The 19147-nt window shown below is 33.1% G+C and overlaps 2 protein-coding genes across 2 annotated transcripts in view; both read left to right on the top strand.

Annotated features, from left to right (window-relative positions):
• The window catches only part of LOC103873306, a 728778-nt gene that overhangs the window by 231320 nt on the left and 478311 nt on the right, over positions 1-19147 (top strand). The window lies entirely within an intron of this gene.
• Positions 13614-14701, top strand: LOC103873429 (alpha carbonic anhydrase 8). The gene has a single exon (XM_009151838.3). It carries the CDS (start codon positions 13973-13975, stop codon positions 14477-14479), a length of 507 nt encoding a protein of 168 aa, XP_009150086.1. The 5' UTR covers positions 13614-13972; the 3' UTR covers positions 14480-14701.

The raw sequence follows: 19147 nt of genomic DNA, 5'->3' as shown, positions 1-19147 counted from the left end.
CACCTTCTGGATCATCCGAGTAGAGAGGAGTTGAAGCGGGAAGATCACAATCAGGGAGCTGAGGCAGGGAGCTTGAGTCAGCTCGAGCTGAGAACAAGAAACTGTCCGGAGAATTAATGTGGCGAACACTACAAGAAAACACAAGTTTTACGAGGGTAGTTTTCCTCGTGACTTCGTCGTAAAAGCAGTGTTACGAGAAATAGCGAGGAAACCCGTTTCGTCGTTATACGTTTGTCGTAACGCATATATCCTCGCTAATTCGTCGTAATTAGCGAGGAAATAATTCGTCGTAAAAGCGAAGAGAATATTTCGTCGTAAAGACCACGTAAACTTCCACGTAAGGACGTCGCTAAGTTTCCTCGTAAATACCACGAAAGACTTTCCTCGTAAAACCCACGTAAATAAATACTCGTAAAGTAAACGTAAATACCTTGATAGCTTTCCTCGTAAAGTAAACGTAAATACCTTGATAGCTTTCCTCGTAAAGCAACGTAAATACCTTGAAAAGCTTTCCACGTTAAGCTTCCACGTAAAGAAGCCGCAAAATTAGCTACGAATTTACTTCGTTTCGTTATTTTACAGAAATATAAAAAATTATAATTAAAAAAAATATTTTAATTATTAAATTATTAATAAAATTAAAATTCTAAAAAAATCAAACCAAAATATTTTATATATAAATAAGTTTTGAATTCATAATACAAGAACCGAAATTAAAAAGAACTAAGGGTGGTTAATCGCCTGGTAGAATTCATCACTCCTCGCCATTACATCCGCCTCGGCATGTGAGTCGTCGGTTGGTGACTCGCCTGGGATAGGATTTTGTTGTCGCATGGTCCTCAACAAAGTCTCCCATTCCGGATTTGTGGCCGCTACAACGTCCAAGAAGCCCTCGAGTCCACCCACACGAGCTGTGAACGCAGATCGCGTCGAGCTCAACTCGTGACGCAGCTCAGTAGACTCTCTACGCAGCTCTTCGGACTCCCTACGCAGCTGAGAGACTTCATCATCCCGTCGCTGAACATAAGACGATGTTGCTCTCGGAACATCGTTGACGGAACCAATCCCCAACGTCCGTCCCTTTTTTTTAGGGACAACCTTAAAAACAAAAAATAAATTTTGTTAGTAAAAATTTAAAGTTAAATTAAATGAATAATTAAAAAATTAAAATTTTAGAAAATTTACCTCCTCGTAAAGCTTATCCACTTCAGGTGTGGATAAGTGACGGGTAATCCATCGGTGGACTGCTGGTCAGCTGGGTCTGGCGTTCTTCAACCCGAGCAGCCAAATCGTTGTAGATTTGCTCGGACTTGCCATCTATAAATCGGCCCGCCTTGTTCTTGTGGGTCCTCTCGTAAAGTTGCATAAGAGACGGAGAATTCTCCCGTCTCTTTGGCCTAAAAAACATTTAAGAAAGTTGTTAGAATATATATAAAAATATACTAAAAATTAATATAATTAAATATTTAATTACCATTTCCAAACGGACACCGGCGTGGGGTTTTTGGCCCGTAGTGTGAAGCATCGGCCCGTTCCCGTGCTCATCGACTGTGTTACGGGAGTTAGAGCAAGACTGGGCGATTCTAATGGAATCAGGAAGACGCCAATATCGGATGAGGCCATCCCAGACATCCGTGGTGAGCTCAGCGGGTTTGCCACGCTCATACCCCTTCACGATCCAGTCACCCTTCCAGTTGGAGACCGTGTCCAACAAGCGAACTTTCGCCTTCGCGATAAACTTCTTCCTCACCCTCTCAGTGATCCCCAAGGCCAATTATATTTTTGCTGTTGGAAAAAATAATTTATAATTAGTTTTTCAGAAAATATATAAATAATGAAAAAATTTAAAGATATATAATTAATTAATAGAAACTTACAGCGTAAATTTTGAACCACGTCTTTCTGACGTAGTGAGGCGTCATTTTTCCAGTTCGGATGTGCCATGGAGAAGTAACATTTTATCGTGTCGGTTACGTCCGATGCAAGACATCCGTCAATCCCCCACCTGGAAAATACAAATTTAAAATATAAATTATTTTTAAAGTTATAAAAGAATTTAAAAAGAATAAAAAAATAATGAAACATACCACAAAGTTCCGTCCGGTCGGTCGGGGTCGATGACTGGTAAACCTTCTCTGCCTGGCAGACGGAAATGTCCTCTACGGTGTACTGCGAGTAAGGAGCACTCGGAGGCACCATCAAATCGGGATGAATCTCGGCGGGCATCGGAGGTGCCATCAGAGGAGCACAAGAGGAGGAGCCATCGGGGAGGCACGTGAGGAACCGATGGTGCACTAGAAGAAGGAGATCCAAAGACTCTCTGAGTGTACTGAGTCTCGGGGACAGTCTCCTGACCCGAAGAACCGGGAGCTGAAGAAGACGACGGGTCTAAACGACTACCCGGCTCACCGAACATCTCTCTGTAATGGGCAGTAAGTCTACCTTTTCGAACCTGAGAAAAAAATTAATTTTTTAAATTTTCGTGAACAATATACTTCCCAACATTATCCACCTAATCAACACTAAATAACATAAGATCCGTAAACCTATCTAAATTCCTTATACTAACCACCTAATCTATCCTAAACTAATCAAACTAGAGAGGAATTAGAGAGATTTACCATTGCTACGAAATAGGGAGGAAGTGGAGAGGAAGAAAGAGCGAGCTCGCTCGGGATATATAAGATTACTTGTCCTCGTCATTTCCTCGTAAAGTTACGAGGAATTACAGAGGCCCGCGTTTTCTTATACGAGGAAATAGCGACGAATTACAAAGGCCCGTGTTTTCGTTAACGACGTTTTTACGACGAGTTATGTTACGTGAAATTAACGAGTTAACTTGTTACGAGGAATTAGCGAGCTTATATTTTCTATAAATACCCACAACTTTCCTTCTCAAACCACACACAAACTCACAAAACACACCCTATCTCAAATCACACACCTCACCAAAATGCTTTTCAAATTAGAAATATTTGAAAAAAAAAAGAAGAGAGAAGATTTGGAACTTATGTGGACGAGACTAAGTCTCGCCACATATAATTCCAGAATCTTTCTTCTTTTCTTTTTTACTAGTTTTATACTATGAGGAAGTAGCAAGTCCCGCTTTTCACCAAATTAGAAATATTTGGAAAAAAAGAAGAGAAAAAGATATAGAATTTATGTGGGCGAGACTTAAGTATTATAATTGTTGGAAGTCTTGCACATGTAAATCTGGTATCTCTCTTCTTTTCCTTTTTTTTCTAGTTTTTAGTCTACGAGGTTTTTACGACGATTTTTTTACGAGGTGTTTACGACGAATTCATCCTACGTGGAATTAAAGAGTGCCTCCTTCGTCATTTACTTTACGTGGTATTTACGTCTATTTACCTTACGAGGTCTTTACGACGATTCCGTCCTACGTGGAATTAACGGGTTTCGCTTTCTTTATTTTTTTAATTTCGTCGTTATTTCCACGTTAGCTAACGAGTCCTTTACGACGATTCTGTCCTACGTGGAATAAACGAGGATTACGTCGTACATTCGACGTCAACTTACGAGGAATTAACGAGTAGTACGTTTAAATCCCTAAAATCTGAAACCCCAAACCCAAAACCCCATATTCCTTATCTTCTACTTCATATATTCCAAACCCCATCTTTATTTCCATTCCAAACCACAATTCCCACATTTACTTATTTATAAAACAAACTCCCACATTTCTTATTCATAAAACAAACTCCAACATTACCTTATTCATAAAACAAACTCTCACATTACCTTATTCATAAAACAAACTACACAAAATCAAATACATCAATCGGATACATCGACATTCTCGTCATCACTAGAAATATCATCATTTTCATTAAACTCGTCTTCTACAGCTTCGTCTGTGGCATCATCGGTAAGATCTTCGTATTCGTGATTATGCGGATCAATGAGAAGGATGTCATCAATTTCTTGTTCAGGTTCCTCGACTTCATTTATCTGTTCTTCTTGCAATGGTGGTTCTTCTCCACTGATGATTCGTCCTCGAGGTGTAACTTTGATCACTGCTAACCAATTTATACCCGAATCTCTCATCCGAGGGTATGGAAGGAAGCTAACTTGGTCTGCTTGTGAAGCTAAGATGAAAGGCTCGAATTTGTTGTACCGTCGTCCACCGTTGACATCAACTACACCAAATTTGTTAGACCGAACACCTCTGTTGACGACGGGGTCGAACCATTCACATTTGAAGAGGACGCATTTCAGCTTCAGTATCCCTGGAAATTCGACTTCAATAATCTCCGTCAAGATCCCGTAGAAATCTGTTTCCCCTTTCACACATATTCCATAGTTACTGGTCGCCCGCTGTCTACCATACTCATATGTGTGAAAAGTATAGCCTCGTGTGAAATACATCTGTGATGTGGTGACCTTTACAAGTGGAGATTGAATTACTTCGTGTAACCACTTAGGATAATCTGCATCGTCGTCATAATCAACCTGCAAAAATAAAGAGAACATTAAAATACAAATCATGTATGAAAAAATAGTTTGAGTTATAATACCTGATTCCGCAACCACTTAATGAAGTGCTGATCTTTCCTTTTGTCTACGTCACTTGTGGATATACCAGGAAATGTTTCTTCGACTTGAGAAACAAATAGGCTGTAAAATTAATCACATTTCATAGGAATGAATCTCTTGCAATTATATAATTAATTATATGTGTTTTGAAGTGTCCATATATGTTACCTTTCAAAATAACGCATCAATGGATCCTCGCAATTGAGTAGAATATAGGTGTGTGCACTATGAGCGTCTTGTTCACTCGACCACCAAACCTCTTTAGACTTCCCACCGAGTCGTCCAATCTGGCTAAAGATGTCTGGAACACCAGCAACTGCATATGTTGGCGCAACCCCACCATCATCATATCTTCTTGGAGCTCTTCTCCGGGTACGTACTTTTGACGCAAAGTAGTACGATGTGAAGTGAGAAACTTCTTCCGTCAAACTTCCAGCAATTATAGAACCTTCAACTTTGGCGAGGTTCTTTGCTTTTCCCTTCAAATATTTCATGGCTCGCTCATACTGATACATCCATCCGTAATGTACAGGTCCACGAAGCAATGCTTCATATGGGAGGTAGACAGCTAGATGCTCCATGACGTCAAAAAATCCAGGAGGAAATATCTTCTCCAAGTTGCACAAAAAGATGGGAATGTTCTCCTGAAGCTGTTCCACAACTTCTTCTTTAAGAGTGCGTGTGCTCAGATCCCTGAAAAATGCTTCAATGCCTTTTATATTCCAAAAACAATTAAACACATTGTTAGTCATATATTATTTTGCAAACTAGACAGTTATAAAATTATTGTGATATAAAACACTACGAACCTGCAAGTGCTTCATGTACGTTTGTTGGAAGTAGCTCCGCAAATGCAAAGGGCAGTAGTCGTTGCATAAAGACATGACAATCATGACTCTTCATCCCGGAGAACTTTTGACCCTTTTCAACACATCTAGAGAGATTTGAAACATACCCATCGGGGAACTTCACTTCTGATGCCACCCAGTTGAACAACACCGACTTTTTTTCTGAAGACAGTCTGAATATCGGAACGGAAACTTGTCCATTGCTTTTAATATGTAACTCGCTTCTTGAGCAAATATCCGGCAAGTCCAACCTCGATTTTATGTTGTCTTTTGTCTTCCCTGGGACATTCAATATTGTATTCATGATGTTCTCAAAGAAATTCTTCTCTATATGCATCACATCGAGGTTGTGGCGCAGAAGAAGATCCTTCCAATATGGCAACTCCCAAAATATACTCTTCTTGTGCCAGTTGTGATGAACACCGTAAGAATCAGGCATATTACGAGGGACATGCCAATTACCACCCCAACGAACTGTTTCGTTAGCTCCGTAGTAGTCGATTTGTGCTTCAATTTGTTCTCCAGTTAGATATGGTGGAGGAGTGTCTCTCACAACCCTTTTGTGCCTAAACAAATTCTTGTTTCTTCGGTAAGGATGGCCAATGGGAAGAAATCGACGATGACAATCAAACCAACTTGTCTTCCTACCATTCTTCAGTTGAAACGCATCTGTCGTTCCATTACAATATGGACAAGCTAATCTCCCATGTGTAGTCCATCCAGACAACATCCCATAGGCAGGAAAGTCACTTATGGTCCACAAAAGCATAGCTCGCATCGTAAAATTCGTCTTCGTTGAACAGTCGTACGTCCTCACCCCTGTTGACCACAAATCCTTCAACTCTTTTATCAGTGGTTGTAGGAAAACATCCAGGGACCTTTTTGGATGGTTCGGACCAGGTATCAATATGGTCAAGAATAGCAACTCCCGTTGCATGCACATCTCCGGTGGCAGGTTGTATGGCGTAAGAAAGACTGGCCACAATGAATATTGTCTCCCTGACATTCCGAACGGACTAAATCCATCTGTGCATAATCCGAGATACACATTCCGGCTATTGCTAGCAAAATCCGGATGTACTTTGTTGAAATGTTTCCAGGCTCTTGCATCTGATGGATGAGTCATCTCACCATCCGTCTGAGTATGCTCGGCATGCCATCTCATCTTTCCAGCAGTCTGCTCTGATTGATACAATCTTTTCAATCTGTCTGTAATTGGTAGGTACCACATCCTTTGGTACGGTACCCTATTACGTCCCCGTCCTTGCGGCTTGAATCGTGGCTTCTTGCAGAATCGACATTCTTCTAGCTTCTCATCATCTCCCCAATAGATCATGCAGTTGTCGATGCAGACATCTATCATCTCCGAAGGCAACCCAAGACTATAAACCAATTTCTGAATCTCATAATAAAAATCAGCAGACACATTGTCTTCCGGCAAATACTCTTTAAACAAGTCCGCCCATTCGTTCATGCAACTTTCAGGTAGATTGTGATCAGTTTTAATATTCATCATTCTAGCAGCCAACGACAATTTAGAGAGACATTCTCTACAACCACTGTAAAGTGGTTGATTCGCCGCGTTTAACATTCCGTAAAACTTTTTTGCATCTATATTAGGTTCTTCATCTTCATCATAAGCTACGAATGCATCAGCTACCATATCATGAACCCTATCATAATCTACCATCTCCTCCTGATGGTAACTATGTTCATTATGCAAATGATGATTAACCGGTTCTTCCGGAAAATTGCTATTACTACTACTAGCTTCATTCTGATCATAATTAAAACCTTCCCCATGTTGAAACCAGATATAGTAATTTGGCGTGAAACCTCTATTTATTAAATGCTTTCAAACATTTTCACGGTTTGCCAATTTCGAATTGTTGCATTTCCGACAAGGACAGAACATCTTACCACTTTCTTGGGCGAGCGGTGTTGAATCTGCTTGGTGCATAAATGTCTCCAGCCCCGCAAGGTATTCTTTCGTCACTCTCCCGTTAGCATCTATATGCATATACATCCAATTCCGCAACTCGTAAATAGTCCCAGAGCCAGCCATTTTTTTTTCTTTCACGTTTTTTGTTGTTGGTGTGTTTAAAATGATGTTCAAACATCCATATTTATAGGAAATTTCGAATCTGGTAGTTGTAATTTTACTATGAAATTACGACGAAAATTAATTGGATGGCCAAAAAAAAAACGTGAGCCACCTACCAAGTTGGTGGAATCAAAATTTCCTCGTTAAGTACACGTAAAATATTTCGTCGTAAAGAACTCGCGAACTTTAGGTCGTATTTACGAGGAAATATTGTTTCCTCGTAAAAGCCATGTCAATTTACATTGTCTTTACGACGAATATGTTTTGTCGTGACCTTACGACGAAATAACGATGCTTTTCTTTTTCCACGTACTTTCCTCGCAAAATCAACCTACTTTTACGAGGAATATTTTTCCTCGTTAAATTTCCTCGTTAAGCTTACGTTTTCTTGTAGTGGAATTAGGATTGAGAGAGCCAGATTTGAGGGTGGTAACGCGGCACAGGAGATGGCTGCCCTTGCAGCGAGTAATGCGGATTTGGAAGCTAGTCGTGATCGGGACATTCACAAGGCGTCTTGGACTGCTTGCCGCACTCTTCCTGAAAATTACGGAAGTGGGAGAAGTAAAAGAAGGAGAGCATGCCGGAGTTTCATATTCACGAGGTCGTTGCGAACATCGAGCTGTTGGAAGAGTTCAAAGATGGAGGGCTTGAGCCGAACGGCGAGCTTGTGCGCTTGAAGGAGATGGGCATGGACTACGAAGCTCTGGTCGAACTTGCTGATGTATCGGACTGGTCCCCTTCCGGTCTCGACCTTCTGCATGTCTCTGAGGATTCTGTGACTCAAAGTCCCATCCCTCAGTCTATGGTTGCCTGGTTGGTGACGAAGCTAGTTCTCGCTTATAAGGCCTCTTTTTGTTTCTTTTGTTCGTCGTTTCCGGACCGGATCTTGTTGTTTCCTAGTTTTGACATTGTTTTTTTTTGTCAGGATGATTTTCGGAGTACTATATTGTTTCTGTTATGAACTCAAGTACTTTAATTTTGCCTTGGTTTACTTTTGTTGCTAGACACTTTGTTCATATTATGAGGTCTCGGATTAATCTAGTTGATACTATCTCATTAAGGATCGACATTATCTTTAATAAGCTTTTGTCGATGCTTTTTTCGCGTAGAGCGGGATTGACTGTGTCTGAAAGCCTTGCAAGCCCCCAAATTTAACAATAGATCGCGTTTGTTTGACTGTAAACGGCTCTAGTAAAGACTGGAATCATTTTTTTGTTACTATTGGCCTTTATTCGGTAGAAATTGCAAATTTCCTTAAACTTTGGTTTCTTTGATCCTTTCTGGCTACTCGAGAGATCGATGGGAGTGCTCCTCGTTTTGGTCTTGCTTTTCTTATGTGCATAAATTCAATTCATGAGTAGTTCGTAGAGATTATATGATGATGTAATGTGTGTTACGAGTGTTAAAAAGATTCTCTTTCAAAACAAATTTGGAAAAATCTTATAAATAACATAAAATAATTATCAGAAAACAGCCTACAAAAAAAATTCACAATAGTATTCAATAAACAAAAAAAACTAATTTATCATAAATTATAACTTTAGTTCCATTTATATATTTTACATAAATTATTTATATAATTTGATAATTGGGAAATTCTCTCAAATAGCCTTTTAAAGTTTTACTAGAAGAGATTCCAAGGAAGAAAATAATCAAAAGATGTTTCATTAACGAGACAAAAAACTCTTATACCCTTGATTTATATATAAATATAGTAATTATTTAAATAAATAATAAAACAATAAAAAATATTTTTACATAGTTTTTGAATTATATGTTTTCAAATTCTAAGTTTTTATAATTTAATTTTTAAGTTTAAAGTTTTGTTTTCAAACTATTTTTTTTTTAAATTCGAAAATGCTTTTTGAAACTATTTTGAAACTTTTTATTTTGAAAATTTTATACCACAGATTTACTAAATAAATCTATTAGTTTTACCGTATAACTTTTATCATAAATTACATCATATTAGACGTCACATTTAGAAGGTTTCATCTCACACAATTTAATTGCTTGATGGTTAAGGTCTAAAAGTTTTTACACCCATGTAAGAGGTTCGAATCTAGACCATGTGAATTCTTTCAGATTATATGATGCCAAGATTATCGAAAGTTCCAGAGTACTGCACGCAGAGTCGTTCATTGTGGTCGTATGTTGTGAAGAGAGTCTATCCGTCAAGTATGTCATACATGCAATAATTTAGGGAGAACTTCATCGTAAAATTATTATCTGTGGAGCTTTTTTATCAATATCGCATATGATGCAGGTTAATCATCATATGTAATTAAGTTAGAGATTATATGATGATGTAATGTGGTGTCACCAGTGTTAGAAAGTCTCTTTCAAAAGTAATTTGGAAAAATCTTATAAATAACATAAAATAGTATCACAAAACAGCCTAAAAACAAAATTTTCAAAATAGTATTCAATAAACAAAAAAAAAAAATTCTAATTTATCATAAATTTCAAATTTAATTTCATTCCTTAAATACTAAGCCATAATCACTAAATCTGTAAAGACAAATGTAAAAAATAATATAAATTCTGTATATACTTTGATAATTGGACAATTCTCTCAAATATCCATTTTAAAGTTTTTTTCATTAGAGCTTCCAAAGACGAAGATGATCAAAATAAGTTTCATTAACGAGGCAAACAATCTTTGTACCCTTGCTTTATAGATATAAAATATAATGATTATTTAAATAAATAATGAATACTAAAAATTTTAAAAATATTTTTTATAGTTTTGGAATTATATATTTTCAAATTTTAACTTTTTATAATTTAAATTTCGAATTTTATCAATTTTTTTTGTTTTCAATTTTTTTTTTAAAATTGAAAATACTTTTTGAAACAAATTTTTAATATTTTTATTTTGAAAATTTAAATATTTATTTATTTATTTTTTTAAAAAAAATTAGACTCACTCTCAAAATCTCATCTTCAAATCTAAACGAGAGGGGTAAACGTTTTGGTCATTTTTATATTTGAAATATATTAATTTTTTTTTTGTCACGATATTGAAATATATTAATTAATCAATACTATTAAAAGGGAAGGAGTTTAAATAAATTTACTTAAAAAATGTTGTTTGGACCCTATCATTAACTAATAATATTTTGGTCTTACTTTGATTTGGACAAACAATATGTTACCTTAAATTTCTCTAACAATCATTTAGTCAAAACTTTTATTCATTGGACCTATATCTTTTTGTAAACGAAAAGATTATACCATATATATACGACCACATAAATTTAGTTCACGAAAATATAATATCACGTACAGTTTATTATACTCTTCTCTAAATATGTCTCATTACCTTCATAATTAATATAAGTTTAAAATTATATATTATGTTAATTTTATTTTATTGATAAATAACAATTTAGTATTTAAGATAAGTTTAAAATTATCAAAACCCCAACAAATCTGTTTTTTTACTGCTCAACAAAAAACCTACAAATCTATACTATTAAATTAGCCAAAAATCTCTCAAATAAATCTTAAGTTTCACCAACTGAACAAATGTAACTTTTATAAAATGCACAAAAATATAATGAAAGGTTAGATTTGGGCATTCGGGTCTTCGGGTCAAATATAAATCGGTTTCTTTTAGGTCCAAGTTCTTTATGTCTTGGGCATTCATATCCAACTAGGTATTTGAATTTTTTTTTGTTCAGATCGGTTCCTTTTAGTTCGAGGTCAGTTTGAGTCAATAATTCAAGTATCTGTAAAATTTACTATGTAATTTGGCTACGTAATGAGTCTAGCTCCGTACAAGTATTTAAGACCCTTTCATTAAAAAAATCCAATATTTTAAATATATTTTTAAAATTTGAAATTTACCCAAAACCTGAAACTATAACAGAAAACGCGAATTCAAAATTTACAATAATATTTTTATACTCAGAACATATATGAATTACTCAAATATACATAATATATGAACAAAACATTCTAGGTACTTTGGCTACTCGGAGTCCAATAGAGACACGCATGTCCAAAAAATCTAATAGGTACTTTTTCCCAATCATGAACCTAAACATGTATTTCGTATTGGTTTGGTTCGTTTATCAAATTTAGGTAAAAATTTCATACTTAAAAAAGAGTTACATAAGAGTGTATATATAAAATCTCAAATAAACATATTCATAAGTTATACTCACTCCGTTTTTAAATATAAGTCGTTGTAGAGAATTTTTTTTGTTCCAAATTATATGTCGTTTTTGGTTTTCTATGTAAAATTTATTAATAATTAATGTTGTATGACCAATGGTAATATATCTTCTATTTTTCTATTGGTTGAATTGTGCTTAAGAAAATAATTAATGATGTTTTTGTTTAGAAAATATAAGAAACTAATGGTTTTCTTAATCTACGTGCATAGCTGTGAAACGACTTATATAAAAAAACGAAGGGAGTATAATTTTAAATAAATTTATGTATTCAACATAATACGACTTTATAACATAATAATACACAATATACTCAAAATATTATCTCATATCCAACTTTGTATAACCCATAAAACCCGCACTTTGAGCGTGGATCAAAATCTAGTTATATAGTTATAAATGTGTGTAAAATTATTTTTTACCCGTTGATAAATGCTATAAATATGTGTATTAGCTTTAGTTTAGAACAATGTAATCAATACTATTAAAAGGGAAGGAGTCTTAAAAAATCTACCTATAAAAGTTGTTTGGACCCTTTCATTTAGTTTATTATTTTTTGGTCTTACCTTAAATTTAGACTAACAATATGTTACCATATATTTCTCTAACAATAATTTAGTCAATTTTTTTTATTTATTCAAATCTCACTCCTAAATCCTAATCATTACTATTACTATATTTACCATTTTATCATATAATATATGATTTAAAGCAAGAGAAGTTACACGACATATATGTGTACATTCTAATTTCCTCTTTCCTTTATAATAAAGTAATCATATCATATATAACTTTTTCCACTAAAATCTCATATCATATATTAAACTTTCAACCGTCTATATTTTGATAGATATTTTCATATTTAAAAATGAATTTTCTGAATATTTATGTTATCTTCACAAAAATGTAGAAATTCATTTGGTTCTGTTAAAACTAACCCAACTTCACGATATCAGTATTGATTATTCACGATTTTGAAAATTATTGGTTTAGATATTATACTTTTATATACTTTTCACTTAAAAACGAATCAATACTATTAAAATTGAAAGACTCTTAAAAAATATAATATAAAAAGTTGTTGGAGTCATGTATAACTTTTTTTTTTGGTAATACCATTAATCATTCTAACCATACAATATTTTAAATATTTTTAACAGATCTTAATATTATTCCTCATGATACTTTTACTCAGAAAAATATTTCACCAACCATGTTTTTGTACAATAACGTTAAAAATCTATATCAAAAGGTTGTTGGACCTGATATGGACGTAATGGGTCGGGTATTTAGGATCCTAAAAAAATCGAAATATCTAAAAAATCTGAAAAATATTCTAAACTCCAAACAAATGACCAAAAAATTCAAATACCTAAAAATTCAAAATCTTATTCAAAATCTGACACGTTGAACTGAAAAATACCCAATTATTTTTTTTAATTTGAAAATTTACCTGAAATCAAAAACTATAATCGTAAACCAAAAACTTAAAAAAATATCCATAATACCGGAAACATATTCGAAATATCCAAATATATCTAATAAACACAACATATTTATTATCGGGTCTAGGGTAGGACCCAAACTCAAACAAAGACCTGCAGCTCCAAAAAAAAATCAATAGGTTATCTTCTCTGGACCTGAACTAAACCTATATTTTCGAGTCGGTTTTGTTTGTTTTTTGATCCGGATATAATTCTCATGCCTAAAAGAAACTTACGTAAAAGTATACATATAAAATCTCAAATAAACTAATTCGTAGATTATATAATTGTTAAAAATTATTTTTTTCGATAGAATAAGACTTTATAATATAATATAATCCAAAAAATCCGCGCTTTCCAAGCGCGGATCAAAATCAAGTTCTAGTTTAATTATATAAACTCAACCAAGATAACGTGAGGGTCAGCTATTGACGTGAAACCCACGTGCAGATTTCACGCATCAGGTCTAGCACGGTTCACATGAGCCCCCACCACCGTATTTTCGAATCTAAAGTGGAAAACTAACTAACCATGACAGAATCCAGTGTTTCGCATAGTTCTGTGTTACTATACATCTTCTACGTGGCGCAATCGAATTAGTTGTAACTTGAAGGAAAACTACCATAACTAGATCCAGTGCTTCACCGCGTTCTATGTCTACATACGTGGCACGATCTTGTTAGTCGTACGCTTTTCGTAGCCGCAAATCTAGCGATAGTAAGTATTTCTCCAGATCTCGCCTTATTCGTTCGCCTATCGAGATCTTTGAGAGAAACATCGTTGAAACTAGAGATTTTGAAAATGAAGCTCGGAATCATCATTGCGGCTCTTCTAATGCTGCTGGTTCTCGTCTCCGGCGAGATTTCGACTAAATCCTCACCTGCTCCAGCACCGGATCTACCCGCCGACGCTGTAGATTCACCTCCGATTCACGCACCTACTCCGGAACTTGGATCTCCTCCGTCTGTTAACTCGCCTTCACCGGCGGAATCTCCGATTAACTACTCTTCTCCACCGGAACCTGAACACTCTCCGTCAGCCTCTCCGCCGATGCCCGATGATCATTCAGCTCCCTCCCCTCCGTCTCCGTCTCCCGAAGCTAGCGATGTAAACCACAGCGACATTACTGGAGTCGAAGAGAAGAAATCATCCGGAGGCGGCGGAATGAGCGGCGGGACGAAGGCTGGGGTGGCGTTTGGGACGATAGCGGCGGTGTGTGTAGTTGGATTAGCAGGATTTGTGTACAAGAAACGGCAGGATAACATCCGCAGATCTCGCTACGGTTACGCTGCTAGAGATATTCTTTAAACTCTGAGGGAAAGATCCAGCAGCCAGGCTTGGCTTGATTTTATTATCTTTCTTATCACTTTCGAATTCAAATCATTTATTGATATACTATCTTTGAACAACTACGTATAATCCATCCTTTCAAGTTGATTAGTTAATTGAATTCATTAGTGATATAGCTTCTACATTTATGTTACAGATGTCTACGGTATTAAATAGCAAAGTTTTTAAAGTGTTTTATTACTGAAAGTGAGTAATTTATACTACTAGGGTAAACCCGCCCTACCGGCAGGTGAATAATAAAATAATAATATACTAGAGCTTGACCCGCACACCCGTGCGGGTGTTTCTTTTAAAATATATATAATTTTAAAACATAATAATTTAATTGTTGCATTTGCACTAATTTAGTTTATTTTATTGTTGAGACCATATATTGTAGTACCATATGATGTTATGTAGTTATACAAATAATAATTGGATCCATGTATTAAATGTATCATGTCCTGACATATTTATATTAACATTTCTTTCATATATTATTATATGATTGGGTAAAATTTTAAATCAGTTAAAAATATTTTATTAATAATAATTTTTACACTTATATATTTTGGACATGTTAGAAGTGCAATATCTAACTATATAAACAAAACTTGGATAATTAAAACATGCATTTCAGAGATGGGTCTGACTTGAGTCTCATTCCAATCTTCATCTTGATGCCTAATTAACTTCCTGTCACTATTTCTCTCACAAAGAGCAATAGGAAGATCATCGTTTATCATCTAAACTATTAAAACTGAAGTACAAATTTAAAATAACCCTGACTTTTCTTAAAAAATTACAATGGCATGCCACTGAGTAATTAAGATGTATTTATTTAAAACAATATATAAATTAATTATTTTGCTGAACCATTTCCTAAACTACGCAAACTAAACCAGTATGGTTCGTTGGACGTGGTCCATATATATCAAAACTATGAGTTTAACTATCCAACACATGGCCTAACTCTGAACACATGAATATTGATAGTGCTCATATTATAAATCGTACTATGAAATTTTTTTTAAAAAAATCCAAGACCTCTGATTATAGTATCCATTATTGATAGTGCTCATATTATATGTCGTACTAGGAAGTTTTTTATAAAATTTTACCGGTCTCAATTTGGGCCGGTATAAAATATGACACAAATCGATAAAATAATAAAATAATAATATTTTTAAAACTTTCATGTAAATATATAGTCCCATTAAAATTATATATTAATAATCTATCTATATTTTGATAAAAAAATAATAATATATCTATATATAATTTTATATAAGTACAAAATAAATATTATATTATTCATTTTATATTCACAATGAAAATATCTTTATTTTTCTTAACATTTTAATATATTTTGATAATATGTAGTAAAATTATATCGAAAACCATTTAACAATCATATAAAACATAAAAATATACACCAAATAAGATAATAAAACAATATGAAAGTCAAATTTCAAAAATTTGAATATGTACATACGATAAAATCAATTACTTTTGTATTTTATATATAAACATATTAAAAATAGAAAAAAATAAATAAAGAAAGTTTTATATATAAACATATCCATTTTGTGGCATATAGAGTAATTGGTTTAATCTTTAAATACATGTCGTACTTGCAACAATCTATCAAACCGGTTTAATATGGTTTGTTACAACGTTGACCACAGATTATAGTATCGATTTGGTGGCATACGAAGTCATTGGTTTAGTAATTTCAAACAAATTGTTTTCACAACAAACTTGGTCTTGGTGTACAATTCAAAAATCAATTTGTATACCAAAATATCTATCAAAATTAGTTACGAAAATCTAAACTTAACAATGTTGATCAATGAATAAAAAAAATTTCCCAAAACGAGATTATAGAAACTCAATATATATACATACCTACCACCCACGTATTAAAAGATTTCCTAATAACAACAAAAATATTTTAAATATTATAGGTTGTTCACAAAAATCTCTAACATATTAACTAATTTACTTATCTACACCTAAAATCTAGCATATATATTTTCCGTGATATACTCTGTTTAACATTCTACATTTTTAAATATTTTATAAAATTTATTTCCAATTATAAACTTTAAAAAGGAATATTCAAAAGTATAAAATCCTAAAGTTTAAATATGAAATTAGTTAGCTCACTAACCATGCCATCGTCCTATACATATACATTTGCATCCAAAACACGCAATTAACATAAAAGAGGCCACTAACCGAGGTTTTATTATTCTTAAAGAAGCAATTACTGAAGAGCGTACCAGTGATCATATGATTCTATGTTTGATTAGGTTTGCTAAAATCAGCTCTTACAAGAGTATTAAAAATTCTTTTAGTTTCTTTGTGAACATAATTCCACTTAGCAAGTGAAAACTCAACATTACGTTTTCTTTATGGGAAATAGGAGATGTACAAATCACAAATGCAGTTGATGCTTCAGTTGTGACTCTCAACCCAACCATGAAAGAAGCTATTGACTTTCATCTTAATCTCATGGACTAACAAATTCTTGAAAATATTTTGTTTTAATTACAGAACTAGAGCTTGACCCGCACACCCGTGCGGGTGTTTCTTTTAAAATATATATAATTTTAAAACATAATAATTTAATTGTTGCATTTGCACTAATTAAAACAAAATATTTTCAAGAATTTGTTAGTCCATGAGATTAAGATGAAAGTCAATAGCTTCTTTCATGGTTGGGTTGAGAGTCACAACTGAAGCATCAACTGCATTTGTGATTTGTACATCTCCTATTTCCCATAAAGAAAACGTAATGTTGAGTTTTCACTTGCTAAGTGGAATTATGTTCACAAAGAAACTAAAAGAATTTTTAATACTCTTGTAAGAGCTGATTTTAGCAAACCTAATCAAACATAGAATCATATGATCACTGGTACGCTCTTCAGTAATTGCTTCTTTAAGAATAATAAAACCTCGGTTAGTGGCCTCTTTTATGTTAATTGCGTGTTTTGGATGCAAATGTATATGTATAGGACGATGGCATGGTTAGTGAGCTAACTAATTTCATATTTAAACTTTAGGATTTTATACTTTTGAATATTCCTTTTTAAAGTTTATAATTGGAAATAAATTTTATAAAATATTTAAAAATGTAGAATGTTAAACAGAGTGTATCACGGAAAATATATATGCTAGATTTTAGGTGTAGATAAGTAAATTAGTTAATATGTTAGAGATTTTTGTGAACAACCTATAATATTTAAAATATTTTTGTTGTTATTAGGAAATCTTTTAATACGTGGGTGGTAGGTATGTATATATATTGAGTTTCTATAATCTCGTTTTGGGAAATTTTTTTATTCATTGATCAACATTGTTAAGTTTAGATTTTCGTAACTAATTTTGATAGATATTTTGGTATACAAATTGATTTTTGAATTGTACACCAAGACCAAGTTTGTTGTGAAAACAATTTGTTTGAAATTACTAAACCAATGACTTCGTATGCCACCAAATCGATACTATAATCTGTGGTCAACGTTGTAACAAACCATATTAAACCGGTTTGATAGATTGTTGCAAGTACGACATGTATTTAAAGATTAAACCAATTACTCTATATGCCACAAAATGGATATGTTTATATATAAAACTTTCTTTATTTATTTTTTTCTATTTTTAATATGTTTATATATAAAATACAAAAGTAATTGATTTTATCGTATGTACATATTCAAATTTTTGAAATTTGACTTTCATATTGTTTTATTATCTTATTTGGTGTATATTTTTATGTTTTATATGATTGTTAAATGGTTTTCGATATAATTTTACTACATATTATCAAAATATATTAAAATGTTAAGAAAAATAAAGATATTTTCATTGTGAATATAAAATGAATAATATAATATTTATTTTGTACTTATATAAAATTATATATAGATATATTATTATTTTTTTTATCAAAATATAGATAGATTATTAATATATAATTTTAATGGGACTATATATTTACATGAAAGTTTTAAAAATATTATTATTTTTTTATTTTATCGATTTGTGTCATATTTTATACCGGCCCAAATTGAGACCGGTAAAATTTTATAAAAAACTTCCTAGTACGACATATAATATGAGCACTATCAATAATGGATACTATAATCAGAGGTCTTGGATTTTTTTTAAAAAAAATTCATAGTACGATTTATAATATGAGCACTATCAATATTCATGTGTTCAGAGTTAGGCCATGTGTTGGATAGTTAAACTCATAGTTTTGATATATATGGACCACGTCCAACGAACCATACTGGTTTAGTTTGCGTAGTTTAGGAAATGGTTCAGCAAAATAATTAATTTTTATATTGTTTTAAATAAATACATCTTTTTTTTTTTTTTTAAATAAATACATCTTAATTACTCAGTGGCATGCCATTGTAATTTTTTAAGAAAAGTCAGGGTTATTTTAAATTTGTACTTCAGTTTTAATAGTTTAGATATTTACTTTTAACCAAAAATCCCAATAGGATTCATAATCTTTTTTTTCAAAAAACTTATCTATGTATTTCAAAATTCATATTGGCAATTATAAGATTGTCTAATTATAATATTTATTAAAAACAGAATTATTTAATTTCTCTTAATTTTTATTTTAGG

The sequence above is a fragment of the Brassica rapa genome, chromosome A06, assembly GCF_000309985.2.
Source record: "Brassica rapa cultivar Chiifu-401-42 chromosome A06, CAAS_Brap_v3.01, whole genome shotgun sequence".
Classification (NCBI taxonomy): domain Eukaryota; kingdom Viridiplantae; phylum Streptophyta; class Magnoliopsida; order Brassicales; family Brassicaceae; genus Brassica; species Brassica rapa.
The sequence above is the reverse complement of the archived record's forward strand: the minus strand, read 5'-3'. Positions and strand labels throughout refer to the sequence as shown.

Bases quoted from the DNA above. Each gene is read 5' to 3' on its own strand.
- LOC103873429 (XM_009151838.3), top strand. From the start codon at position 13,973: ATGAAGCTCGGAATCATCATTGCGGCTCTTCTAATGCTGCTGGTTCTC.